The sequence below is a fragment of the Podarcis filfolensis genome, assembly GCF_964270895.1.
Source record: "Podarcis filfolensis genome assembly, chromosome: 13".
Lineage (NCBI taxonomy): Eukaryota > Metazoa > Chordata > Lepidosauria > Squamata > Lacertidae > Podarcis > Podarcis filfolensis.
Genome location: NC_139615.1, coordinates 48,121,183 through 48,148,614, shown reverse-complemented (window position 1 = coordinate 48,148,614; position 27,432 = coordinate 48,121,183). Strand labels below are relative to the sequence as shown.

At 45.7% G+C, this 27,432-nt stretch overlaps 1 protein-coding gene across 8 annotated transcripts in view; it reads left to right on the top strand.

Moving 5' to 3' along the window:
- The window catches only part of EPHA5 (EPH receptor A5), a 245,320-nt gene that overhangs the window by 11,235 nt on the left and 206,653 nt on the right, over positions 1–27,432 (top strand). For all 8 annotated transcript variants that reach the window (XM_083582599.1, XM_083582598.1, XM_083582595.1 and 5 more), the window contains exon 2: positions 14,380–14,444. In XM_083582599.1, coding sequence (XP_083438725.1) covers positions 14,380–14,444 — 65 coding nt within the window. The remainder of the gene's footprint in view (positions 1–14,379; positions 14,445–27,432) is intronic.

Sequence of the window (27,432 nt, the reverse complement as noted above, 5' to 3'; positions counted from 1 at the left end):
TGGATTGTCCACGGGCTGGATTTAGAAGGCAATTGGGCCGGATTCGGCCCTTGGGCCTTAGTTTGCATACCCATGGTCTACATAGTCCATCATTCTGTTCTCACAGTGGCCAGCCAAATGTCTGTGGGAAGTCCACAACAGCAGATGAGTGCCATACCACTTTCCCACTCTTGCTCCCCATCAAATGGTATTCCAGGGTTTGTGGCTGGATTCTGCAGAGTAGCCTTGCAGAATCAGTGTGTAAGACCTTTTCAAAGCAGCGCACGCCTTTGTTTTCCCAGGTGACACGATTCCTCAAGAGAAAGAGGAAGGAAACGCTGAGCTTTAGGAAAGTGAACAATTGTTTCCATTGCATGGATGGAACTTTCAGCATTTTCCATGTGTTGTAATTGTGACTTCTACCAAGGCGTCGTCTCTTGGGGGAAAGGGCGTCTGTAAAGCTTCGTTTTGCTTTGCACAAAGGCCCTAATCTGTTCCAGGCAAGGGAGCACCTTGGTTACAAACGGCATGTGCTCATTTTTAAGAGAGAGGGAGCTGAGCCAGTGTGATGTAGTGGTTAAGAGCGGTGGACTCGTAATCTGGTGAACCAGGTTCAATTCCCCACTCCTCCACATGCAGCTGCTGGGTGACCTTGGGCCAGTCACACTTCTCTGAAGTCTCTCAGCCCCACTCACCTCACAGAGTGTTTGTTGTGGGGGAGGAAGGGAAAGGAGAATGTTAGCCGCTTTGAGACTCCTTCCGGTAGTGATAAAATGGGATATCAAATCCAGACTCCTCCTCCTCCTCCTCCTCCTCCTCTTCTTCTTCTTCTTCTTCTTCCCTCCACAAATGCAAGAACTTCACCCAGGGCACAAATTGACTTAAGTGATAACCTGGTTTGCACTTCTGAAATAAAACTTCTGAATTAAGTGAATTGGTATATTTTGGCTTGCATTGTTTGTTTTCAGGGTTTTTATAGTACAGTGGTACCTCGGGTTACATACGCTTCAAGTTACATACGCTTCAGGTTACAGGCTCTGTTAACCCAGAAATAGCGCTTCAGGTTAAGAACTTTGCTTCATGATGAGAACAGAAATCATGCTGCAGCGGCGTGGCGGCAGCAGGAGACCCCATTAGCTAAAGTGGTGCTTCAGGTTAAGAACAGTTTCAGCTTAAGTACGGACCTCCGGAACGAATTAACTACTTAACCCGAGGTACCACTGTAGCTGGAGTTTTTCTTGGAAGTATGGGATTTGTACAGAGAAAAGAAGGCTAGGCTTGAAGGTTAGTCTAGTTGACCAGGGCAGGGGTGGAGGGCGGTGGTTACGGGTTGCCCCAGGTGTCACCACTGAGGGGGGGTGACAAAATGCCGGGCGGCACTCACCGCAGGGCCTGCAGTGAGTCAGAGCTTCGGTGCGCGCGGGTTCTGTGCTGCCCAAATGGTCCACCCCCTGCCTCTCCCCCAGCTGTAGGGCGGCTGAGTGGGAGGAGGCAGGAAGACTCTGGAAGCCCACGGTGCGCCCTGCCCCTGTGGGCAGCTCGCCCCGCCCTTGCCCTGCCCCTATGTGCGGCCCGCCCCTTGGTGCATCACCCCAGGGGCCCAAGTGGCTTCTTCCACTGCTGAACCAGGGTGCTAATTCTATAGCTTTAGCCCTGAGAGAAGGATGGGGAAATGGCGGAGGAATTGAGGTCTCCTCTCACACAAACTATGCATAGCCTTTCTCGGATTTCAGATGAACCTTAGCAGAAGTTCCTAGATTCATAGAATTGCAGGGATGGAAGAGAACGTGAAGGTTCATCTCGTCTAAGTTGTTAATGTACAGTGGTACCTTGGGTTACAGACGCTTCAGGTTGCAGATTCCGCTAACCCAGAAATAGTACCTCGGGTTAAGAACTTTGCTTCAGGATGAGAACAGAAATCGTGCGGCGGCGGCGCAGTGGCAGCAAAAGGGCCCCATTAGCTAAAGTGGTGCTTCAGATTAAGAACAGTTTCAGGTTAAGAACGGACCTCTGGAATGAATTAAGTTCTTAACCTGAGGTACCACTGTACTTTCATTCTTTCCCGTGTCCATGAAATCTAGAATTTTGTTGATTCTTTAGTGGATACTAGTGTGTTCATGAACCGGGGAACCTCCAGAGGCTTCCTAAAACTGCAGTTCAAAATATCAACCTTACTTTGACCAATTCTCTTCCATTTTATTTTAAAATGCAGGTGTTAATGAAATTAAATGGAAATAAAGGTAATTAATGCAATTGTGGGTATTGGGTTTTTTTTTGGGGGGGTTACATCATTTGCATTACCATGGGTAATTACCAGGGTTACCATAGTTAAAAGAGTTGCTTTATTCAAGACTGGAAAACAAAGGAAAACACTTGCACAAATAGAGTTCAGATTTTGTACCCTAAAAAGCTGTTCCTTGTTTGCTGGAGCTCTGAAGAGGAACATTTCTGTCGGAACAGGGGATTCTCACCACTGCATATATTTTTTTTTGAGGGACCTCACTTGTTAAATTTGAAGGTCTTGCTGAAAGGGTTAGGATAGCTCAAATTTCTTTAACTGAAGCAACAGAAGAATTCAGGCAGTTTTGTTGCCTGTAGTTGAGCTTTTTCTGTGTCACTCTCTGCTCTCCCACCTTATCTAGTTTAATAGTATGCATGACATATTTTGTTAATTGCATTCTTTAAAAAATGCATATCGGGGTATTGGATTACCCAAACTTCTAGCAAAATGCTTTTCTAGTAGAATTGCATCCATTTCAAAATGCAGAGGAGTTCTTTTCTCTCTCCGACGCCCTCCTTACCCAATTAGGTATTGATTAGTGAGACTGGGTCAAAGTTGCAAAATGGCACAATGCAGCTTGCTGTCTGTTGCCACCACAGGAAAACTCTTCCTGTTCTATGTGCTTGAGCCTTTGTTCTGGCGGCCTCCTACATGCATAAACAGTGTTAGCATCATATCATAAGTGCCTGTTCTTCCTCACCTGGTCTTAAAGGGATAGTGGCTCTTTAAAACAGAAGCTATAGGGTGGAGCCAAAATGCAGGCCTTCTTTTCAGGAAGTCTTTTGCCCTATGCCCAAATTTTCCCAATTTAGCAATTGTGTGTGTGCCTGTCTGTGTGCTTACAGAGGTGAAAATTTTGACCTTTTCAAAATGTAGGCAGTCCATAGCCCAAGTCTTCAGTTCTGCTCTAGACCCTGGCATGTATCTGGTGACGTCAGGCACACATGAGGCCCTACAAGTCTTTGTGCGTCTCCAGTAACAGACTTTAAGAAAACTTAGGGAAGTGCTGGGTGAGATCCCATGGACAGTAATACTAAAAGGAAAGGGAGTTCATGATGGCTGGGAGTTTGTTAAGAGGGAGATAGTAAAAGCACAACTTCAGGCAATACCAATGAGACGGAAACATGGAAGGTGCCTAAAGAAGCCAGGGTGGCTATCTAAAGAACTTTTAACTGAGTTAAGATTAAAAAAGGATGTGTACAAAAAATGGAAAAGGGGGGAAACCACCAAAGAGGAATTCAAACAAATAGCCAGCACGTGTAGACACAAAGTCAGAAAAGCTAAAGCACAGAATGAACTCAGGCTTGCTAGAGAGGTTAAAAGCAACAAAAAAGGCTTTTATGGGTATGTTCGTAGCAAAAGGAAGAACAAAGAAACAGTGGGGTCACTCAGAAGAGAAGATGGTGAAATGCAAACAGGGGACACAGAAAGGGCTGAACTCCTCAATGCCTTCTTTGCCTCAGTCTCCTCCGATAAAGAAAACAATGCCCGACGTGAAGAATTTGGAGCAAATGATTCAGCAGAGTAAACACAGCCCAGAATAACTAAGGAGATAGTACAAGAATACTTGGCTAGTCTAGATGTATTCAAGTCTCCAGGGCCAGATGAACTACATCCAAGAGTATTAAAAGAACTGGCAGATGGGATCTCAGAACCACTGGCAGTCATCTTTGAGAATTCCTGGAGAACAGGCGAAGTCCCGGCAGACTGGAGGAGGGCAAATGTTGTCCCTATTTTCAAAAAGGGGAAAAGAGAGGACCCAAATAATTACCGCCCAGTCAGTCTGACATCAATACCAGGGAAGATTCTGGAGCAGATCATTAAGCAAACAGTCTGTGAGCACCTAGAAAGGAATGCTGTGATCACCAATAGTCAGCATGGATTTCTGAAAAATAAGTCATGTCAGACTAACCTGATCTCGTTTTTTGACAGAATTACAAGCCTGGTAGATGAAGGGAACGCAGTGGATGTAGCCTACCTTGATTTCAGCAAGGCATTTGACAAGGTGCCCCATGATATTCTTGTAAAGAAGCTGGTAAAATGTGGTCTTGACTATGCTACCACTCAGTGGATTTGTAACTGGCTGACTGACCGAACCCAAAGGGTGCTCATCAATGGTTCCTCTTCATCCTGGAGAAGAGTGACTAGTGGGGTGCCACAGGGTTCTGTCTTGGGCCCGGTCTTATTCAACATCTTTATCAACGACTTGGATGATGGACTCAAGGGCATCCTGATCAAATTTGCAGATGACACCAAACTGGGAGGGGTGGCTAACATCCCAGAGGGCAGGATCACACTTCAAAAAGACCTTGACAGATTAGAGAACTGGGCCAAAACAAACAAGATGAATTTTAACAGGGAGAAATGTAAAGTATTGCACTTGGGCAAAAAAAAATGAGAGGCACAAATACAAGATGGGTGACACCTGGCTTGAGAGCAGTACATGGGAAAAGGATCTAGGAGTCTTGGTTGACCACAAACTTGACATGAGCCAACAGTGTGACGCGGCAGCTAAAAAAGCCAATGCAATTCTGGGCTGCATCAATAGGAGTATAGCATCTAGATCAAGGGAAGTAATAGTGCCACTGTATTCTGCTCTGGTCAGACCTCACCTGGAGTACTGTGTCCAGTTCTGGGCACCACAGTTCAAGAAGGACACTGACAAACTGGAACGTGTCCAGAGGAGGGCAACCAAAATGGTCAAAGGCCTGGAAACGATGCCTTATGAGGAACGACTAAGGGAGCTGGGCATGTTTAGCCTGGAGAAGAGGAGGTTAAGGGGTGATATGATAGCCATGTTCAAATATATAAAAGGATGTCACATAGAGGAGGGAGAAAGGTTGTTTTCTGCTGCTCCAGAGAAGCGGACACGGAGCAATGGATCCAAACTACAAGAAAGAAGATTCCACCTAAACATTAGGAAGAACTTCCTGACAGTAAGAGCTGTTTGACAGTGGAATTTGCTGCCAAGGAGTGTGGTGGAGTCTCCTTCTTTGGAGGTCTTTAAGCAGAGGCTTGACAACCATATGTCAGGAGTGCTCTGATGGTGTTTCCTGCTTGGCAGGGGGTTGGACTCGATGGCCCTTGTGGTCTCTTCCAACTCTATGATTCTATGATTCTATGATTCTATAGGTGGGCACTTGGAGCAGGTCAGCAATAATTCACATGGCTTCAGTGAAGTTAACAGCCCAGGAGGCCAGGCCTAGAGAGCACAGCAACTCTTCCTGGAAGATCTTGCCCCAATGAGGCAGCTGTGGGGACTTGAAGGTCCTTGCTTTCCCACAGCTCCCTAAGTCTCCTTCTCCCCATAGTTGCTTCCCAAGCAGTCTGATGCTCCACATCATCTTTGCTCCACCGTCTCCATACCTCTTCAGGTTCTGGGGGACCAGAGGAGAGTAACTTGTAGCAGAAGGGAGACTTCTTCAGCAGCTTGCCTCATCTCTGCCTCTTGGCCTCCGCTTCTACCTCTGCCTCTGGAGTTCTGTGTGCCACAGACTCTCCCTGCTCACTCAACCCTGTTGCCTCTTTTGACACCTCCTCCTCCCGGTCTGCTCATTCTTCTTCCTCTGACCACTCATCGTCATCCCACCACCAATCTTCTGGTTTTGAGCCTTTTCACTTGGGGCTTCCCTAGCTGGTACCTCCTTCCACTCCTCTGCACCCAGCCAGTCCATGGCCAGATGTGAATCTAGGTCCTCATCTGCACCCATCTTTTGTGTACCAGGTTCCAGTTGGGAGGACCCAGTTCCCCTCTGGAGATGTGCAGACTTCGTGGAAGCTTGAAGGCTCCCTTGTATGTCTAGCTTGGCTGTGCATCATGGAACTGAACCAGTATCAAGTGAGCTTACAGCTTGGTGCAGAAATAGACTTTGCCCCAGACCTGGGAGGCTTTTCACTTTTTCAAACAGAGAGCAGCATCTTTAGCATCCTGCAACTGCTGCTTGTTAAGGAAGGAGTATGTCGGTCCCCTCCAAGAGAGAATTGTTTCTCGTTTCATTTTGGGAGCTCATTCCATTGTACACATGTTCTTCTTCTGATGGTGTGTTGAGCATAAAGGCTATTTATAACCAATTTCCTTCCATAGCTGGCTTTCTGTAGCAGCTAAATACATTCATCCTAGTATAAAATCTCCTTTTCTTTCATGCAAATAATTAATAAAGTATTTGCTTCATACAGTGGCGTTTTGATTTCTTGTGGGGGTTTCACCTGTCTTTTGCGTTTTGATTTCCTAGATCACTGAATCCGCCTCTTGGTTTCAGGAGTGGTTTGGATTTACAGCTTTGCAGAATTACTTAACACAACAGGGAGAACGGCAGGGAAACAAGTAATTGCTGTGGAGCAATGAAATCAATAAGGATTTACAAGGGGAGAAAAGTTTTGACTTCTAATGATGAAGGGGCTTGAACGCTTGGTAGAGCCGAGAGGTCTGGGCAAGACGGTCTTCTGGGACAGCATTGGAGCTCTGTTGTCACCTTCAACTTGGGCTTCTAGCCAGAGCAGGTACTTGCTGCGTGAACACTTCACTGCAGGGGCAGCCAAAATGATTCCTTGCAGATGCTGCTGCAACTCTCAGCATCCCTGACCATTCGCCATGCAGGTGGAGGCTGATGAGAGATGAATTACATATGGATGACACCACAAAGACTATATCCCAGACTTCCTCAAACTTGGCCCTCCAGATGTTTTTGGCTTACAACTCCCATGATCCCTAGCTAGTAGGATCAGTGGTCAGGGATGATGGGAATTGTAGCCTCAAAACGTCTAGAGGGTTGAGTTTGAGGAAGGCTGCTATACCCACTTAATGGGTTTGCTACTATGTTGTAATGTGTTCTTCCTTGCTGGTTGAGTCTCGGATTGCCTGCCATGACTGGGAGAGAGGGCAAAGGGTACCTGTTATCTCTGGGAACAGAATATGCCCAGGCTGATGGCTAGATGTGAGTGAGGATGAGTAATAGAATTGTTGCCAGCAGCATGCTGATGACCACGGCTCTACTTCTCCTTTACATCTGCAGGGATGTGCTGGACTGTTGCCTTGTCTCAGTAATGGACCAGATGAGAGCCAACAAACTGAAACTCAATCCAGATAAGACAGAGGCACTGTTATTGAGCTGGATGGATGAGAGGTGGCCTGCTCTTGATGGGGTTACACTGCTTCTGAAGGAGCGGGTACACAGCTTGGGGGGGGGGACTTATGGGTCCATATCTGTCACTTGAGGCTCAGACGGCACAGAGTGCCTTCTATCAGCTTTGGCTGATGGCCCAGCTGTGCCACTTTCTGGACAGGGATAGCCTGTTCTCTGTGCTCTGGTAATCTCTAGGTTAGATTACTGCAATGCGTTATACGTAGGTCTGCCTCTGAAGAGAGTGTGGAATCTTCAGCTAATGCGGAATTCAGCGGCTGGGTTGCTCATCAGGACAAGATGGCTTGAGCATATTACACCGAACCCTGGCCCCGACTGCACTGACTGCTGATTAGTTTCTGGATCCAATTCAAAATGCTTGTTTTGACTTGTAAAGCTTTAAATGGCTCAGGACTGCAATAACCCACAAACCTACCTGGACTCTGCAATCTTCATCTGAGGCCCTTCTTTGTGAGCCCCGTCCATGAGAGGTCCGGAGGGTGACAACATGAGAACGGGCCTTTTTAGTGGTGGCTCCCAATCTGTGGGATGCTCCCCCATGAGAGGCTGTCTTTCAAGCTGCCTTTCAGCCTTTTCCCATGCTCCAACGGTCATCAGGAGTCAGTTTTATGCTCTTTCATCATTTTTTAAAATAAAAAATATTCAATGATCATTTCATATTGTTTGTTGCAGAATGATTGTTCCAAGGTACCTGCTTCATGACCCCTTTTCTTTCATACTCAGCAAATCAGCACATTGCAAATCCAGATTTAGATGTGGTTGTAGCCAAGTCGTCCTTTATTGCTAGCATGCTGTCTTGAGAACTGGTCCGTTTTGGCTAAATGTGAGAGATTCAAGCCTTCATTGTTATGAATTTGGTGCTCTGTCTGTTTCGTTCTCTAATTTTCTGCAAACATACGCCATTTAGCTATGTTGCAAAACTGAACCTAGTGGTTTTTTTTAATGTTTTAATTAATGTATGCAAAATAACTTTGTGCTATCAAACATTCCATCTAATTATATTCATTACTTGCTTCTCCAGGACAGGTTTTAATTAGTTATACAACAATGTAGATCAATACTCATCGTGCACCCATTGCAATTTGCAAAACGTATGCACTTTCCTGGATGACTTAATTATTGTAACTGTAGCAGAGAGATTTCCTCTAGCTATGTTGTCTTTTTGCCCAAGTCTTCCTTTGTTCTTAAAAAAAATAATAATACCGTCTTTATAAGAATATGCTCAAATACACCCATGTGCCTCTCAATTATCTCATTGCGCGAGAAGAACTTCTGGTGGTTCTTGCTCACTTCTGGGTTCCTGCAACAGTCGTATTAGCCACTTTGTGCTGCAGATTTCTTAAGGGACAAATCTAGAAATGAAAGTTTCTTTCCCATGATCCATTTTAAAAATGGAAACACAGCCTTGGAGTCAGCATTGGAATAGTGGCAGAGAAGGAGACCCTATAGCCACTGGCGGAGGAACGTGGGGTGAGGCGGGGGGAGCGCACCGCCTTTAGCACCATCAGAGAGGGGAGTACCATCGTGGCTGCCCCCCCCGGACACACCCCGCCCCACCCCAGGGACGCACACCATGCCCCAGCCTGCTCTCCTTCCCCGGTGCTGGAGCATGTAGCTTCGCCACTGCCTATAGCTCCCTCCACTGTGTGGAGGACTTTTTTTTTAAGGAAACAACAAACAACAGCCTTGAAGGGTAGCAATTGGAAGCAAGAGAGCAGTGGGAAAGGGCCCTTTCCTTTCCAGGCTTTAAGGGTGGTGAAAAATGCCCAACCTTGTAATGCAGAGTTTGGCCCTTGGACCTCTTAGCTTAGTGAAGTGATGCCTTATCCATTGCCCTTTGGTTCTTGTTTAACCCCAACCCTCATCACCACCAGCCAGAACTGCCAGGGAGTCATAGTCTAGCAATCTCTTGAGGGCCAAACATAAGTAAAAGGGGAATTTTTGCTATCACTACCTTCCCCACACCTCCTCCTTTCCTCTTATTTTAAAATTGTTTTGCTGTACATTTGCGCTCTAACTCTTCAGAGCAAGGCTTTCTAGGCAGGAGAGTGTATGGCAGGCGTAGGCAAACTCTGCCCTCCAGATGTTTTGGGACTACAACTCCCATCATCCCTAGCTAACAGGACCAGTGGTCAGGGATGATGGGAATTGTAATCTCAAAACATCTGGAGGACCGAGTTTGCCTATGCCTGGTGTATGGGATGTCACACAGTGTCTTTAAAAATAAATAAATCTCTATGTATAGACTTCAAAATATTTTTTAAAAGGAAATTCTATCCGTGAAGGCACTTTCCTGGTCCACTTCAGCCACAATGTCTTGCTCTAAGAAAGGACTCAATTTTTTTGGGGGGGGGATTGCTCTAAAGAGCCCCACACCGGTTACGAGTCTCACCTGGTGGGCGGGCAGCAGCTTATGAGAAGAAAGTAGGGATGCAGGTGGCACTGTGGTCTAAACCACTGAGCCTCTTGGACTTGCCGATCGGAAGGTCAGCGGTTCAGATCCATGTGACAGAGTCAGCTCCCGTTGCTCTGTCCCAGCTCCTGCATACCAGCGCAAGTAGATAAATAGGTACCGCTCTGGCAGGAAGGTAAACGGCATTTCCGTGCGCTCTGGCATTCATCACAGTGTCCCGTTGCACCAGAAGCGGTTTAGTCATGCTGGCCACATGACCCAGAAAGCTGTCTGTGGACAAACGCCAGCTCCCTCGGCCTGAAAGCGAGATGGGCGCCATACCCCATAGTCACCGTACCCCATTGTCACCATTGACTGGACTTAACTGTCCAGGGGCCCTTTATCTTTTTTTGAATGAGAAGAAACCAGGAGCCCAGGGGTGCTAATTTCCCTTCCACCATGAAAAGGCTGCCTCTGTATGGAAGATTATTCAGCTATGTGAGAAGCAGCTTAGTTCAGAAGTGGGCATGGGTCTTTTTTCCCAAACAGATGCTCACTGACATACAAAGGTCTGGTGAGTGTTGGGTGTGTGCCCTCACTCTACAAGACTTGCTGTTAGCGTGTTTTAGGTGCTTCCTGATATTGGCTTCTTGCTGCCCTGGTGCCAGAAGGAAAAAAATGAGCAGACCTGAACAACGTGCGGCATAGTTGTCTCGTTGCCATTTGCTGAATATTTTTATTTTTTTTTTTTAAAAGCAGAACCTCAAATGAACCTACTGGATTTCTTAGAGCAGTGCAGCACAGTGACTTGCTTGCAGATTGCCTCTTAGTGGGAAGTCTCCCTGAGAAGAACGGTTTCTAATTCTGATTACACCACGGGCAATTTCACTTTGTTTACAGCAGAAGGGTCCAGATTGGGCATGCTTCATAACTCCACAATAACTGGATCTGATTTGGTTTTTTAGTGCGAAGAAAGGCCATAGCTTGTTGATAGAGCATATGCTTTGCATGTGGCAGTTCTCAGCTTCCGGCCTAGGAATCTCCAGGAACAAACAATATAGGCAGCTGTCTAATCCTGGAGAAGAACCGTTGTCAATCACAGTAGACATCCCTGAGCTGAGATGGAACAATAGCCTGCTTTGGATTAATGCAGTTCTTACGTAACTTTAATAACAAAATTATCAATAAAGTAAAGATGGGGTTGGTGTAGTTTCAAACAATATCTGCAAAAATTAGTAGGAAATTATGAAAAACAAAAGGCCTCTAAGATGAATTGGAAATGAATTTATTGCCATCTAAGTAACGCCTTCACCCTCTTACAAAATTAGGCTTTGTGTTAGTTTAGCAGGGATGTGGCTTTGTTTTTTTTAACGCTCAACAGACTGTTAACGATAAGCCCAAAATGGAAGCTGCTATAATTTTCTTCAGCTTGCTTAAGTGTGTGCAGATTTGTTTTTTAATTATGCCCTCTCTGTTTGGACTACGGATTCTAGGTAATGCAAGAAAAATGTCGTAAGCTTGGGAATAGTTTATTACTATTTAATGCAAAACTGTCTGTTAATTGGCTGGGGCAGAAGCTGCGGATTTCAGCTCAGGCGGACAAAACGGAGTGCAATTCTACCTAGAGCGGAAGGTGCAGTCCGCCGAGGATTGCTGCTTCACAGCCTCCTGAAATCCTAAAATGCAAGATGGGTGCTCCCCACCTGCCACCCAAAGCACTCTCATAAATCTCAGCTCTCCACAGTGCAACAGACTAAGCCTGAAATCAGTTCGTCAACAGATTCATCTTGGGAGTAAGATGGTCAGTGCCATCAGTCTTGGGAGGACTGTTTCCTTTAGGCCTTCCCCATAGCAGTTCTGGAACGCCATTCCCAAAGTCATGGATTCACTGTTAGAAGCCAGAGGCTACCTGGGGCTCAGATCATGTGAAGGTAGCCAACTTTGTGCCCTGCAGATGCTGCAGTGGCGTAGCGTGGGGGGTGCAGGGGGGCTGGCCACACCGGGCGCAACATCTGGGGGGGGCGCGCTCGCACTCGCAGCTCTCTGCCCCTACCTGGCTCGCTCACTCTCTCTCACTGCAGTGCTGGCTGTGCGAATCCGATCCGAGCCGCCGGGTCACCGCCCACTGTGGAGGGGGTGGGTTCCAGGCGTGCGGTGCGGAGAGAGAGCGAGGGACTATCTGGGGGAGGGACAGTGCAGCGGCCGCCCAGCGCAGCGCTGAGCGCGGGAGAGAACCACACCAGACCAGACCAGGCAGCAGCAAGAAGAAGCTGGAAGCGGCGACAGGTTAGGGGTTAGGGGGCGCAAATTACTTGCCTTGCCCCGGGTTAGGGGGCGCAAATTACTTGCCTTGCCCCGGGTTAGGGGGCACAAATTACTTGCCTTGCCCCGGGTTAGGGGGCGCAAATTACTTGCCTTGCCCCGGGTGCTGACAACCCACGCTACGCCGCTGAGATGCTGTTGAACTCCAGCCGCTATCAGCCCCAATGGCTGTTGGCCAAAGATGGTGATGTTCTCCAGATCTCCGCTGCAACTCCCATCGCAGTGGCTGCCTCTACTTTACTCACGCTTTGTCTCCCCTGGGACTGGTCACCCGTTTTTCTTGTCAAATGCCATATCTCCTTCTGTGTGGCAGACTTTTGTTTCTGCAACAAAACGGAACCGCTACCAGATTTTAGGGTCCGATCCAAAGATTTGTATATATGTGTGATTGTGGTTGGCTAGCTTCCTTTCCAGGGAAAAGTGTAAACTCTAGGGAAGGGAACTGAAGAACAAAGGCAGGGCTCTGTTTTCTACTAGACTTGAGAGCTTTTGCTATTTGCTCCCACTATGTTTCATTGAGCTTGACCTTTTCAGCCAGCTGGACAGTCCGGCTTTGCTGTCTTGGACGTGCTAGGTGACATCTTCTGACCCTACTGAGAAGTACTGGGCTCTGCCTCTACCTCACCAGGCTCCATTCCAGTTCCCAGACTCTGCCCTCTCCTGGGGTCTGAGTCTGGCAACCTTGGCAACAAAACATCAGCTTCCTGCATCTCCGCCCCTTACTCTGCTGCTACCTGGTCTCGCTTTCACTCTACAAGCCTTGCTGTTTCTGTTTCTCTGTCGCTCCTTTTGCACCTGCTTTCTAGAGTTGTCCTCTGCTTGCCTCCCTGACCTACTATTTTTTTGATCCGATCCTGTAAATATCCCTTTCTTCTTTCCCTCTCCTGGAGAGGCTCTTATCCCACGGAGAAGGGAGCACAAAACCCCTATACGGCCTTTTTTGGGCTGTGTTAATCTTGCCAGCTGTAATAATGTTGCAGCCAATTTGCACAGTGCTGCAACCTCTAGCTGAATCATTGAGGTCCTTAAATGCTCTGCCACTGAGCTATGGCCCCAACCCTTCCACATGCGAATTGACTGTAGGGTGTAAACTGTACGCTGCAAGCAGTACATATGCACATAGTCCAGCATGATGATTTGATACAGTAAGCCCACAACTTACACAGGGGTGATGTCCCAGGTTCGGTGCTTGAAACCAAAACTGTGTACAGTGGTACCTTGGTTCTCAAAAGGCTTGGTACTTGAACAACTTGGAATCAGAACGCTGCAAGCCTATTTGCGAACTTTTTTCAGAAGTTGAACATGCTCCGTTTTGAGTGTTACGCTTCTGTTTTGATTGTTACGCTGAGGTCTGTCTGTTTTTGCTATTTATTTTGCGTTTTTGTTTTTGCAGCTTTTTTTGTTTGTTTTTGTGACTGTGTGGAACCCAATTCAGCTTCTGATTGATTGATTGTGTGCCTGTACATTATTTATTGCTTTCATTTTATGGATCAATGGTCTCGTTAGATAGTAAAATTCATGTTAAATTGCTGTTTTAGGGGTTGTTTTTAAAAGTCTGGAATGGATTAATCCATTTTGCATTACTTTCTATGGGAAAGCACGCCTTGGTTTTAGAACGCTCTGGTTTTGGAATGGACTTCCAGAACGGATTAAGTTTGAGAACCAAAGTACCACTGTATAGTCAAAACACATTGGGTGCAATGGCGGGTGGGATTGCCAAAGTCTTTCCACGCAGATGCCTGTCCCCTTTCCACCCCTTTTTTATTTATTTTTATGCCATGTGTATAAAGCTGAATAGAGGGACACGGGTGGTGCTGTGGGTTAAACCACAGAGCCTAGGACTTGCCGATCAGAAGGTTGGTGGTTCGAATCCCCGTGATGGGGTGAGCTCCCATTGCTCGGTCCCTGCTCCTGCCCACCTAGCAGTTTGAAAGCACATCAAAGTGCAAGTAGATAAATAGGTACCACTCCGGCAGGAAGGTAAACGGCGTTTCTGTGCGCTGCTCTGGTTCGCCAGAAGCGGCTTAGTCATGCTGGCCGCATGACCTGGAAGCTGTACGCCAGTTCCCTCGGCCAATAAAGCGAGATGAGCACCGCAACCCCAGAGTCAGCCACAACTGGACCTAATGGTCAGGGGTGCCTTTACCTTTAGAATAGAATTTAAAAAAGTAAATGGTTGCTTGTTTCCTGTGGCAACCATGATTATTTACCTCCCCCTGCAACACCCCTAATTCACATTCTTTTTTATTTTTTTTGTTTTTCAGTGAATTTATTGGACTCTCGATCAGTAATGGGGGATCTTGGATGGATAGCCTACCCGAAGAATGGGGTAAGTTTCTCTTGTGCCATGTGATGTTCTAATGATAGTTTTCCTTCATGCAAGGTTCTCCAGAGCAGTTGGTGCACCCCTACGCTCAAGGCTGCAACTCTGCTTCCAGATAACTCTGCCCAGAATCTCCCAGATCTTGGGGCCAAGCTAGGTGACATTAGTCACATGTTTAAACAAGTATGTCTAACATGGCCTCTTTTATTTTTGGAGCAAAAACCTCAGTGGCCACCCAGTCTGGATAATATGCTCTGGAACAGGACCCCCTATGACTGTTTTTGATCCACAATAAATGGGACACTGAACCTTGCTGCTTTTAACCCAGCATGCTTCTGTCATGCCTTCAAATTCACTATACTTTTGTTGTTCTGACCTCTCCCTTCGGATGGGTGTGTGTGTAGTCATCGTCAAGCCTGTAGAGGTTTTGCACTCCAAAATCTTGTCTGCAAGGATTCTTATTTCCTTTTCTTATTGGAGGTCCCCATTGAAGACTGTTAAAACAGAAGTATTCAATATGGTGCCCTCCACTTGAGGCTGGACTCCAACTTCCATCATCCCTGGCCATTGGCCATGAAGGCCAGAGCTGATGAGAGTTGCTGTCCAACCTCCCCATTAAAGGGTCATCTTGGATTCTTAGCCTGCTACCAGCTTGGAAAAAGAAATGGTCAGTATACAGGTGCAACAACAATGATTGAGTAAAATAATGGAGGACATTTTCTTTTCTTTTAAAAAAAGATTTTAAAAAAACCAAGCTGGCCAGACTATTGACTACTTCCAGAATTCCCTAGGGCCTTCTGGTGGTTCCCTCGCTGTGAGAAGTGAGGTTACAGTGAACCAGGCAGAGGGCCTTCTTGGTAGTGGCGCCCACCCTGTGGAATGCCCTCCCATTAGATATCAAGGAAATAAACATCTACCTGACTTTTAGAAGACATCTGAAGGCAGCCCTGTTTAGGGAAGAGAAGTGTAGGTGGGTTCCCAGAAGGCAAGACACAGTGATAACAGCAAGAACCTTTATTGAACTAACAGAGCTGGACAACAGGGGCAAAGCAACTGCTTATATACATTTCTGAAGGCCTGGGCCAACCCACTCCCAATGTGATTGGTTGTCTAAACTTCCAAGCTGCGAATCATGGCTCAGAGTTTAAGGGCCAATGGCAGAAGCCCAGATCCTGAAATGTTCTGTGATTGGATATCGTATATTGAATCAGAACACAGGAGCTCAGAATCCTTCGTCCAGACTCAAGCTCAGTCAAACACAGACCACTGAATACATAACAGGAAGTTTTTAATGTTTGATGTTTTATCGTGTTTTTAATATTCTGTTGGGAGCCGCCCAGAGTGGCTGGGGAAACCCAGTCAGAAGGGTGGGGTATAAACAAATTATTATTATTATTATTATTATTATTATTATTATTATTATTATTATTATTATTATTGACTTGTGTTCAGTAAACCCACTTCTCTGAGATTTGTGCCCCAATATATTCACAGCCTTTTTTCAGATGTCGGAAATGCTGCTTTATATCTCCACAACTGGCGCGCCATTTGTTTTCTCTCGTTTTCCCTAATATCCCCCCTCTCTCAAGATCTGCTCTATGTAAATATTTAATTCTCAATTCCAGATATAGATTTGAAAAGTGGTTGCTGTAATTAAAATGAAACCGGAGGAGGAGAAGCTTCTGAAGGCTGAACTTCCTTCCCCATATGCTCTGCTGTCAGGACATCCTTTGACGGATGCTCAGTGTACTAAAGATTCATCTTCTTGCGGTGCTTTAGCAAGGTTTATCCAGAAAACAACCCTTCCTTTCAATAGACTGCCTGATTAATGCCTATTACTAATATAGGAGTCTTCATCATTTTAATAGCTTCCCAGTGCTTTGTAGTGATTCAGTGTGATGGTTTGCTTTAAACTAGCAAAATCAAATTACTTTCTGGAAATATTTATGCTTGGTTTGAAGTATGTCATTTTTATAAAATAAAATAAAATAAAAATAATGTAGATCTGTTAATGGCAGCTGCAAAATATTTCTCAGTCTACAAAAAAACAGCAGATTGCATGGTGAAGGAAATTGTATAACGAGTCCCTCACGTAGAAGCAAAACCACATGTCAGGGGGAGAAGGCAGGGTTAGAGAACTTCATGGCATACTAGTTCCAAATGTGGAGAGAGGCTTTCAAAACGTGGAAGCCCACTCAAACATTTGATTTTCGCTCCTATAATATGTTCAGAACTGATGCAGTTGAATTATATAGTCACTGACCTTAAGTGATGTGATGACTACTACAACAGCAATTCTTTATTGCGTGTCGAGGTCCCCAGGGCCACCCCAATAACTCACACATCCAACAGAAATTTTGTTTAAGGTTTTTGGCATAGTTTTGGCCACAACTTTATTAAAATACAAAAATGTGAGTGCTTGCTTAGGCATTGGTTGCGACTATCTGCCCCCCAGTGGGGGACAGACTGACATTCCGCATGCCTGCGAAAGTCAGAAAAAGGGAATACACTTGGGGGTAGTGACGGAGCAGGGAACCTGCCCTCAGCCCTCCCCAAATGCAACCAGGGGCTCTTGCATGGCCCGGGCCCCTTGACAGGGTGGACAAAAGCAATAGTGAGCCCCTGTATTCCTTTAACGGAATCCCTTGCAGCAGCAGCATTAGAGGGGCAGGCACAGCCAATCCATGCCCCTCAACCAACCAAACCATAAACCAATGCCTAACTGCAACCTTACAAGTTGTGACGATTTGCTACGCAGTAGGCAGAAACCAAATGGCCCCAGCCAATCAGCCAGATGGACAAAATTCCTACCGGGCCCCTGCCCCAAGTGCAGACGACCCCATGACAGGCATAGCAAGGTCAAAGCGAACAACCCTAAATATAGGGAGGGGGACGGGCAATCTGATGCACGGGGCGAAAAGAGGAAGCTCTACGCCTCATGCAGGGAGTTTTAGTATTTCTGGCTTTCAATCAACAAATGGCAACATTAACTTCATCCCAACAACAAGGTAAACTCAATCACATCAGTGGCCAACGATCAATTAGCCCGCCCCACAACTTTGGAGTGTCCTGTCGGCCCTCACCGCAACATGTGCTCTCCATGAAGGAGAACACGCTTTGTGGCCCAAAGACCCACCTGACGATATTCAATGCATATAAAATACATTGAAAGCACACAGACTACTAGGACATATCATAAGACAATGCTAGTTTCTGACTTTTGTCTAATACATATCGATCTCTGATTCTGACCACCAGGGACAGAAACTTGGCAATGGCCAAAGTCACACTGGAAATCTCATCGTCTAGTAAGCAACTTGGCATAGAACTGGGCAGATTTACCTGGTAGATTTGCCATTAGTGGATTAATCAGATGTTGTCGGGTCCCAGCATTTGATGACTAAAGCAGAGCTCAACCAGTAGTAGTAAATTAGTGAGCAGTTCCTTCATCCATTTCCATGGATGCTCAATATGGCATTCATGCCTCTTTTCTCATTTTATTCTTGCAAGAAATCAATGAAGTAGGCTGGTTTGGATTTTTGTAGGTGTGTTTTGTTAGTGGGTCTCAACAAGATGGACCCCTTTTTAAATCATGGAATATCAGAGAAGGCTGGCTAACCTTAACTTCTGAAATAACTTTTAGTACTTCTGCTGTGTAAAATTGCACCCAGCAAGTTTAGTTCTGTTCTTATTCTGTTGCCACTATTTCCCGTAAAGGTAAAGGGACCCAATAGGTCCAGTCGTGACCGACTCTGGGGTTGCGGCGCTCATCTCGTTTTAATGGCCGAGGGATCCGGCGTACAGCTTCCAGGTCATGTGGCCAGCATGACTAACCCGCTTCTGGCGAACCAGAGCAGCACACGGAAACGCCGTATACCTTCCCGCCGGAGCGGTACCTATTTATCTACTTGCATTTTGACATGCTTTCGAACTGCTAGGTTGGCAAGAGCAGGAGCAACGGGAGCTCACCCCATCGCGGGGATTTGAACCGCTGACCTTCTGATCAGCAAGTCCTAGGCTCTGTGGTGCAACCCACAGCGCCACCTGTGTCCCAAGTACTATTTCCCTTACCTACAGTTAATTCCAGCGCTGACGGTCTCATTTTGGTTTGTAGATTGGAACATCAAATCAGCAATATAAACACCATGTTTCAGAACAGATGCAAACATAGTTCAAAAGCACCTGTATCTTTGACCTGTAGCTTGCTTCTGGCTACATTCAGACAGGGGGCTTATTGCATAAGTTTTCCTGGTTATAATGCTAGTGCTTCTGCCTCTTGTTGTGTTGTATCACGGAACGGTGGCTTTTTGATTGACACACCACCACGTTGCACTAAAATTTTAAATCTCAGATGGTGGGAAGGAATTGTGTACTGGGACACCAATCTAAATTTTGTAATGCAAGCAGTGGTGGCGCTATTGTGAAAACCGCAGGAAAATTACAACACAAATCTCCAAGTTAACGGGGTTGCAAATTGCTTTTTTTCCCTGGAAACAATTAACCCAGAAATGGGCACTAAACTTCTACTAGATTTCCAGAAGCGGCTTTTATGTTGTGTGAAAGATCACATAAAACTTGAAAATGAACAGGTAAGGAAATGTTGAAAAGATGGCACAAAGTGCTGCTTGAATACACCCTCTGTACGCAAAGTAGTATAGTGGTAACTTGGTTCTCAAACACCTTGGTTCCCAAACACCAAAAACCCGGAAGTAAGTGTTCCGGTTTTCAAACGTTTTTCAGAAGCTGAACATCCGATGCGGCTGTCGGCTATTCTTTCCGGGGTGCCTGCACCAATCAGAAGCCGTGCCTTGGTTTTCAAACATTTTGGAAGTCAAATGGACTTCCGGAATGGATTAAGTTAGAGAACCAAGGTACCACTGTATTTGGTGCTTTTGGTTTTGCTATTTATTTTGTGTATTTGTTTTTGAGGCTTTTTCGGTTAATTTGTTTTTGTGGCTGTGTGGAACCCAGTTCAGCTGATTGATTGATAGATTGTGTGACTGCGGAAATGGATAAAAGTCCCCCCTCCAAACAGTGACTATCATCAGAGCAAGTAAGAAAAAAATAATAATTTTAATTTTCATCATTTACAATACTATCTTAGTTATTTTATAGTACAGTACATTGATTATTGCTTTCACTTTATGGATCAATAATCTGAATTTTCAAGAGTAAAATTCATGTTAAATTGCTGTTTTCGGGGTTGTTTTTAAAAGTCTGGAACGGATTAATCTATTTTGCATTACTTTCCATGGGAAAGCGCGCCTTGGTTTTGGAACACTTTGGTTTTGGAACGGACTTCCAGAACGGATTAAGTTTGAGAACCAAGGCACCACTGTATTAGCTAATAGTTACAGGCAAATATTGCATCTTTCTTCCTAAACTGGAAACTAAGCTGCTGGCCCCTCATTGCTCCCTTGAACTCGTTGAAAACAGACAGCTTTTTAAATTTTTGTGATATGTAGGGGATTTTTGGAAAGCCATGCCTAGCATTCAAGCTTAACTGTATTAGAAATGTACCAGTGACCATAGAGTTGAATAAGATTGGCATAGTAGACTTGTTTATGCAGTCGGGGAACTGGTTTTGTGGTATGGTTATATGCACAATGAATTAATGAGAGTTTGTGGGTCAGTGGGGGCTTTTCACTCCGTGCTGTGAAAAAAAGAAAAAGTAGCAGTGACTTATGAGTTTGGGAATTGAGAGATGTGGTTTATGTGAACAGTTTTAGGATTTGCCCAGGGTCCTTGTGGGTCCTCATTAGAGGTAGGCACTGAACCCTCACATAATACTAAGTTATTACAGTTTTCTTAATAACTTAGTATTAAGCCGCGGGTTATGTGAGGGTTCAGTGCCCTTTGAGATATTCAACAGTCTCCTTTGAGATAGTCAACAGTTCAGTCATACCTTGGATCTTGAATGGCTTGCGATTCTAACGGTTTGGCTCCCGAACGCCGCAAACCCAGAAGTGAGTGTTCTGGTTTGCGAATGTTTTTTGGAAGCCGAACATCCGACGGGGCTTCCGCGGCTTCCGATTGGCTGCAGGAACCTCCTGCAGCCAATCGGAAGCCACACCTTGGTTGTCGAACATATTGGAAGTCAAATGGACTTCCGGAACAGATTCTGTACGACAACCAAGGTATGACTGTATGGTTATCAGGGTGGTAGATTAAAAAAAAAAGCCAGATATCAACTGCTATTGCTGATTTGTGCAACTGTGGCTTGGAAAATGTCCCCAAGAGACTTGGCCACGTCTGCTTCGATAGGCATGCAGAAATTTTGGTGTGGTTGTTATTTGACATTTTCTGCTTTTTAGGACTGGGGCTGAGAAAGTGTGGGAGGTGGGGCTTAATACCCTCAAGCTGTAATCCTGATGAAAATTGCCCTCTCAGCCGCTATCTAAAGCAGTTTGTTCTTGCATGCTTAATTTTTCTATGTTTTTCAAATAAGCCACTCTGTGTGTGTATGCAAAAAAGCTTATGGTCACCTGCAATTTGCAGAATCTGTTCAGGCCTTGGCTTTGCTCTGTCTGCTTCATTTAGCATACAGTATAAACCACAGAGCCTAGGGCTTGCTGGCAGTTCAAATCCCCATGACGGGATGAGCTCCCGTTGCTCGGTCCCTGCTCCTGCCAACCTAGCAGTTCGAAAGCACATCAAAGGGCAAGTAGATAAATAGGAACCGCTCTGGCAGGAAGGTAAATGGCGTTTCCACGCACTGCTCTGGTTTTGCCAGAAGCAACTTAGTCATGCAGGCCACATGACCTGGAAGCTGTCTGCGGACAAACGCCGGCTCCCTCGGCCAGTAAAGCGAGATGAGCGCTGCAACCCCAGAGTCGTCCGTGACTGGACTTAATGGTCCGGGGTCCCTTTTATAGTGATGTCCACATCTTGTTCTGAAATCTCTCTGTCCTCCGCTCCCCTGCCCACCCCCAGCCTTTGTGAGAGCTTAATTTTCTTTGTCCTTTTGTCCTGCTTTTTAGCCCCCCTCCCACTTTCAAACAAGAACACAACAACACCTGCTTGCCTTGTGTGTAACTCATCCCTGCTTTCCTCCAGTGATTTCACTGAACTTCCTGTAGTCAGGAACACTTCTCAGTATTCCTCTGAGTATTTGCAGTGTGTTGTGGCTCACTGTTCAATTACTTGCTTCTGCTGCTGCTGTTTGTTTTTCTGTCTGAGCTTCTTTTTTTAAAAATAAGAAGACAGATGACACCAAAAAAGCCAGAATCATGCATGGATCTTTTTCATTGCAGAATATTTTTCTCAAAAGGTTGATTCTTCTATTTCCACCCCCCCCCCCTCTGCTACAACCCACCACCAAAGAAACAAACCAAGTAATTGCTCCTGACGAGGGAGGGGGCATAATTGTGGGCCTGCAGGGAATGCCAGCTAAATATACAAAGCAGGTATCTGAGGCCTGTGCGGTATTTTTGCGTTTTTGCTTTGTTCCCCCTTGCTACTGTTCTTTCTCTTTTGAAATGCACATTCTCTAAAACTCCGGACTAAATGGGTATGAGTGAGGTGCTGCAGGAACAGTTTCCGTAGCACACTGCTATTATTTATGTGTTTTGTGTACCCTCCTTCAGTCGTACGCACCAGAGCAGTTTACATCAATAAAAATATTTTTTAAAATACAATAGAATAAAATGCAAGCATAATAAACAGTTCATAGCTCCAACACGTGGAGGGGGGCGGAGCATTAAAGAATTCACCTGTTCCTTAAAAATCCAGTTGTAAAACTGACATCTACCATTGTAGTCTGACAAATGTGCCTATTGTGGTGATGGAAGCCCATTAGGAAAAATTCAGCCCCAAACTGAGGGGCTCCTGCTGCCTCCCTTCTCTCTCTCAAGATAGTTTCTGGTCTAGTCAGCTCCAATTAAAACGCAGAGCATTTTGTTATTGTTGAATTCCAAATAAAGTTTATAAAATCTATTAAAAAAGAAAGGTCCATACATGTCTAAGTGTCTATTCCACCTGTCTGTTCATAGTTCCACATAGTTCATAGTTAAAGTTCCACAGAATCCTTTCACAGAGTCTAAGACAAGGATTTCCGGAATATTAGCCTTGTTTCGCCATCCTAGGCTTCATTAGTAGAACAGGCTCATATGTAATATTACAGGATAGTGGATCTTATAGTATAGTAGTGGTTGCAGACTCTGTGAAAGGATTCTGTGGAACTATAACTATGCATGACCTGACTAGAGAATGAACTGATCCACTGGGTCTTCTGCTTTTTTCGCTGAACTTTATGAGACTTCCATTGAAATCTACAATTTGATACAATGAATAGAATGTTGTTGTTGTTTACTCGTTTAGTCGTGTCCGACTCTTCGTGACCCCATGGACCAGAGCACGCCAGGCACTCCTGTCTTCCACTGCCTCCCGCAGTTTGGTCAAACTCATGCTGGTAGCTTCGAGAACACTGTCCAACCATCTCGTCCTCTGTCGTCCCCTTCTCCTTGTGCCCTCCATCTTTCCCAACATCAGGGTCTTTTCCAGGGAGTTTTCTCTTCTCATGAGGTGGCCAAAGGAGCCTCAGCTTCAGGATCTGTCCTTCCAGTGAGCACTCAGGGCTAATTTCCTCAAGAATGGATGCATTTGATCTTCTTGCAGTCCATGGGACTCTCAAGAGTCTCCTCCAGCACCATAATTCAAAAGCATAAATTCTTCAGCGATCAGCCTTCTTTATGGTCCAGCTCTCACTTCCATACATCACTACTGGGAAAACCATAGCTTTAACTATACGGACCTTTGTTGGCAAGGTGATGTCTCTGCTTTTTAAGATGCTATCTAGGTTTGTCATTGCTTTTCTCCCAAGAAGCAGGGGTCTTTTAATTTCATTACTGCTGTATGAATAGTATACCTTATTTATTGAAATGTACAGCCGGTTACATCTTGGGAATCTCAACTAAAGCATCTCTGACAAATGGCCACCCAACCTCTGCTTAAATACCTCCAATGAAGGGGAGTCCACAACCTCCTGAGGGAGTCCATTCCACTGTCAAACAGCTTGGGTTTAGCCAGAATCTCCTTCCTTGTAACTTGAATCCATTGATTCGGGTCCTACCTTCCAGAGCAGGAGAAAACAAACTTGCTGGATCTTCCGTGTGAGAACCCTTCAGGTATTTGAAGATGGCTATCACATCTCCTCTCGGTCTCCTCTAGCAACACTGGTGGAGGAACGGGGGGAGCGTACCACCCCTGGCACCATCGGGGAGGGGGTACCATCGCGGCCGCCCCACAAATGTGCCGCGCACCCTCCCTGAGCCGGTTGCCACACCCCCATGGGTGGCGCACCACGTCTCCAGGACGCATTCCACGCTCCCGTGGGTGGTGCGCAAAGCCCCAAGATGCACACCGCGCTCCCGCAGGTGGCATGCCACGCCCCCAGGACACATGCCACGCTCCCAGGGACGTGCGCCATGCCCTTGGGGCGTGTGCCAGCCATGCCCCCGCCTGCTCTCAGCCCCCTGTGCTGGAGCATACAGCTTTGGCACTGTCTAGTAATACTTTTTATTGCTTCCCATTCCCATTTCAAATTCAATTCCCATTTCAAATTTTGTTCGAGAGAGTGGGGGTCAGTTCTGGATGGGCAAGGAGTAGGGTTTTTGTTTTTTTTAATAGGAGTAATATTATGTGTCTTTGCTATGGGGGAAATTATAATTGGACCGTTAACGTACACACCCATCCATGTTGTGCTGCTTCTTTCGATCATACTATAGCTGCTGTAATTCTGCAAGTTCCCATGTTGAGAGGCTGCCCAGATTTACTGTAAATGTCCCAAAGGCGGCACAGTGCATATAAAAGATTTAACGTCTGCTACAGGGCTGTGCTCACTGTTGCTTTTTGCTCTGCCCTGTCACAAAACTGACTCTTGGGACGATTGCCCTGATATTGGGAAGAATTATTTGCAGTTGCCCTGAGACAGAAATACTCTTCTATGGAGAATTCAGTTTAAAGTTCCTTTTTTATAGTTAAAATGAAAACTGCTGCTTTGTGACTGCCTCATATGTCATGTAGGCTCTAGAAGACTTTGAGAAAGTAGATATCTGATATAAAGGCTTTTTTATTATTTAAGGAAGGGGAAGGAGCCAAGGTATGTGTGTCTGATTTGTTTTTTAAGTTCATCATTAAAGGTAAAGGTACCCCTGCCCGTACGGGCCAGTCGTGTCCGACTCTAGGGTTGTGCGCCCATCTCACTTAAGAGGCTGGGGGCCAGCGCTGTCCGGAGACACTTCCGGGTCACGTGGCCAGCATGACGAAGCTGCTCTGGCAAGCCGGCACCAGCGCAGCACACGGAAACGCCGTTTACCTTCCCGCTATAAAGCGGTACCTATTTATCTACTTGTACTTAGGGGTGCTTTCGAACTGCTAGGTGGGCAGGAGCTGGGACTGAAAGACGGGAGCTCACCCCGCCGCGGGGATTCGAACCGCCGACCATACGATCGGCAAGTCCTAGGCGCTGAGGTTTTACCCACAGCGCCACCCGCGTCCCTAAGTTCATCATTATGTCTCCTTAATAGACTAATCTGATTTTTGGAAAATATGAAGGCATTTTGGGGAAATACCTCCTTTTCTACAAAGAAGAAAGGAGCATGTCCCATTGCATTGTAATACTCTGGCACATTTGATTTACAACAGAAATGCCATAATTTCATTAATGTGGTCAATTAACCTCCCTTCCGTTTGATTTTTTTTTTTTACTTATCTAGGGAAAACATCCGTAGAATAATTTAAAAATGGGGGTGCACATCATACGAAATTCAACATGCACATAATTTATGCTTGCAGTTCCTAACATCGAGGATCTCCAAGGCACTTAGTGGAGTTTGCATGAATAACTGAAATTGGGATGGAAAAGCAGAATGCTCCATTGTTTTCTTTAATTTATTTCTTTAATTTGTATACCGACTTATACCTGTAGATCTCAGGGCGGTTCACAAAACAAAATCACAATATAAAAACAGAAAATACAAAATCTATGAAAGGGACTTGTTTTGCAAAGGCTTAATACCTGGGAAATGTTTGGCTTATATGCAAAGATTTGTAAATTTGTGCCTTTTAAAAAACAACAACCCACTCTGATCAAAGTTCTGAGCGCCTGAAGATGCTGAATTTTATTTCCTTGGGGAAACAGTTGCAGCAGCTTTCGGTTTTTTTATTTGTTTATGCCCCTGCCCAAGTTTGTTTATGGTGGGTCCGCTGTCAAACTGTTCTTACATAATGCAGCTGTGAGTGGCAGGGTATCTATGGGTTCAGTTGGTGAGCGATAATGATCTGCAAAGAAACCTGGAGCCTGAAGGCATTGGCCTGATCACACATCACAAAAATGCAAGCTTATTCATTGTGTCAAAAATCCTTTTTTGACTGTGCTGCTGAAATAACCACCAGTATTATTCTGTGAGATTAAGCCCCTCCATTGCCTGAATTTATGCATCTGACGAAGGGGTCTCAGGGCCATGAAAGCTTTTACTGAGATAAATCTGTTAGCCTTTAAGGGTACCACAAGATTTTTGTTCTTTTATTCATTTAGTAGCCATCTTTCCCTAGAGCAGGGATGGGAATGTGTGCCCTCCAGATGTTGTTGAATTGCAACCCCTGTCATCCCTGATGAACACGCACTAGCCACAATGGCTGCTGGTGTTCAACAAGACCTAGAGGTGTAGAGGTTCCTCACAGTTACCCCTAGAGGTCAAGAGAAGCAGGAACAGTTCATTCTTAAGGGCAGAGAAGGTAACCAGAAAGAGATGGTGGGAGAAATGTATACTGTAGAACTGTGGTCATCAGCCCCTGCTCCCCTTTGTCTACCTTGATCTCCTCTTGACTACTCTGCCTGTTTCCAAGAGAGCCTACAGAATTCTCAATATTTTATTTTTATGAATTACATTTTTATGCCACCTTTATATTCCAGTGAGCTGGAGGTGGTGTACATGGTTCTCCTCCTTCCGATTTCATCTTCATAACAACTCTCTGAGGTAGGATAGGCTAAGAGCTTTGCAGCTTCTGAATCCCTTGCCTTGCTTTTATACTTTGCAATCATGGCTTTTGGACTGCGTGCTTTGCTGCTGAACCTACTATCGCTGTAGGGGAGCAGGTAGTGCTGTGGTCTAAACCATTGAGCCTCTTGGGCTTGCCGACCAGGAGGTCAGCGGTTCAAATCCCTGCAACGGGGTGAGCTCCCATTGCTCTGTCCCAGCTCCTGCCAACCTAGCAGTCTGAAAGCACACCAGTGCAAGTAGATAAATAGGTACCATTGTGGCGGGAAGGTAAATGGCATTTCTGTTAGGGCTGTCTTAAACATATGCGGCGCCGGGGTGCAAAGATCCGCCTGGCGGCCCACCCCGGTTACCCAGAGTTGTCGGCCTTTTTCTGGGGGGGGGACCCCAAAGTTGACCTTTTTTTGAGGAAAGGTTCTCTAGAGTTCTTGGGCACCTGGGGGTTGGGCAACCAACACAAGCTGCAGAGGAGCCCAGTGCAACAAACCAGCCTGAGGCGTCGGCGTCAGCGACTGAGCTAAGCCGGGCGCCTTGTGGTATAAGCAGCATGTGCTGGGCGGGCCTCTCCATGGCCCTATGCCAATCTCAGGCACGCAGGAGGGCGGAGCTGGCCAGCCGCCTCAGCATCTCACTGGCTTGGTTGCCCCCGAACTTGCGGCACAGTGCTTCCCGCAGCAGAAGAGTCCGCCGCGGCTCTTCAAACGATGGGCGGGCTCTTCCCCGGACTCAACTCTTTTTTTTTTATAATATATTTATTAAGATTTTAGGAATTTATATAAAATAGAAAAAACAGAACAAAAAACAAGAACAATAAAAATACATACAAACCAAACAGAACACATACAACAACAAGTATAATTTCAATCCCTTATATTCATAAAACTTACTTTCCCAACCTCCTCATACCTCCCCTTTCTGTATTCCATTCTCTAATTAAGTCAATTCAGCAAATCCTTCACCTAATTTCTGTATAATTTTTAACCTTTCTTTTCTTA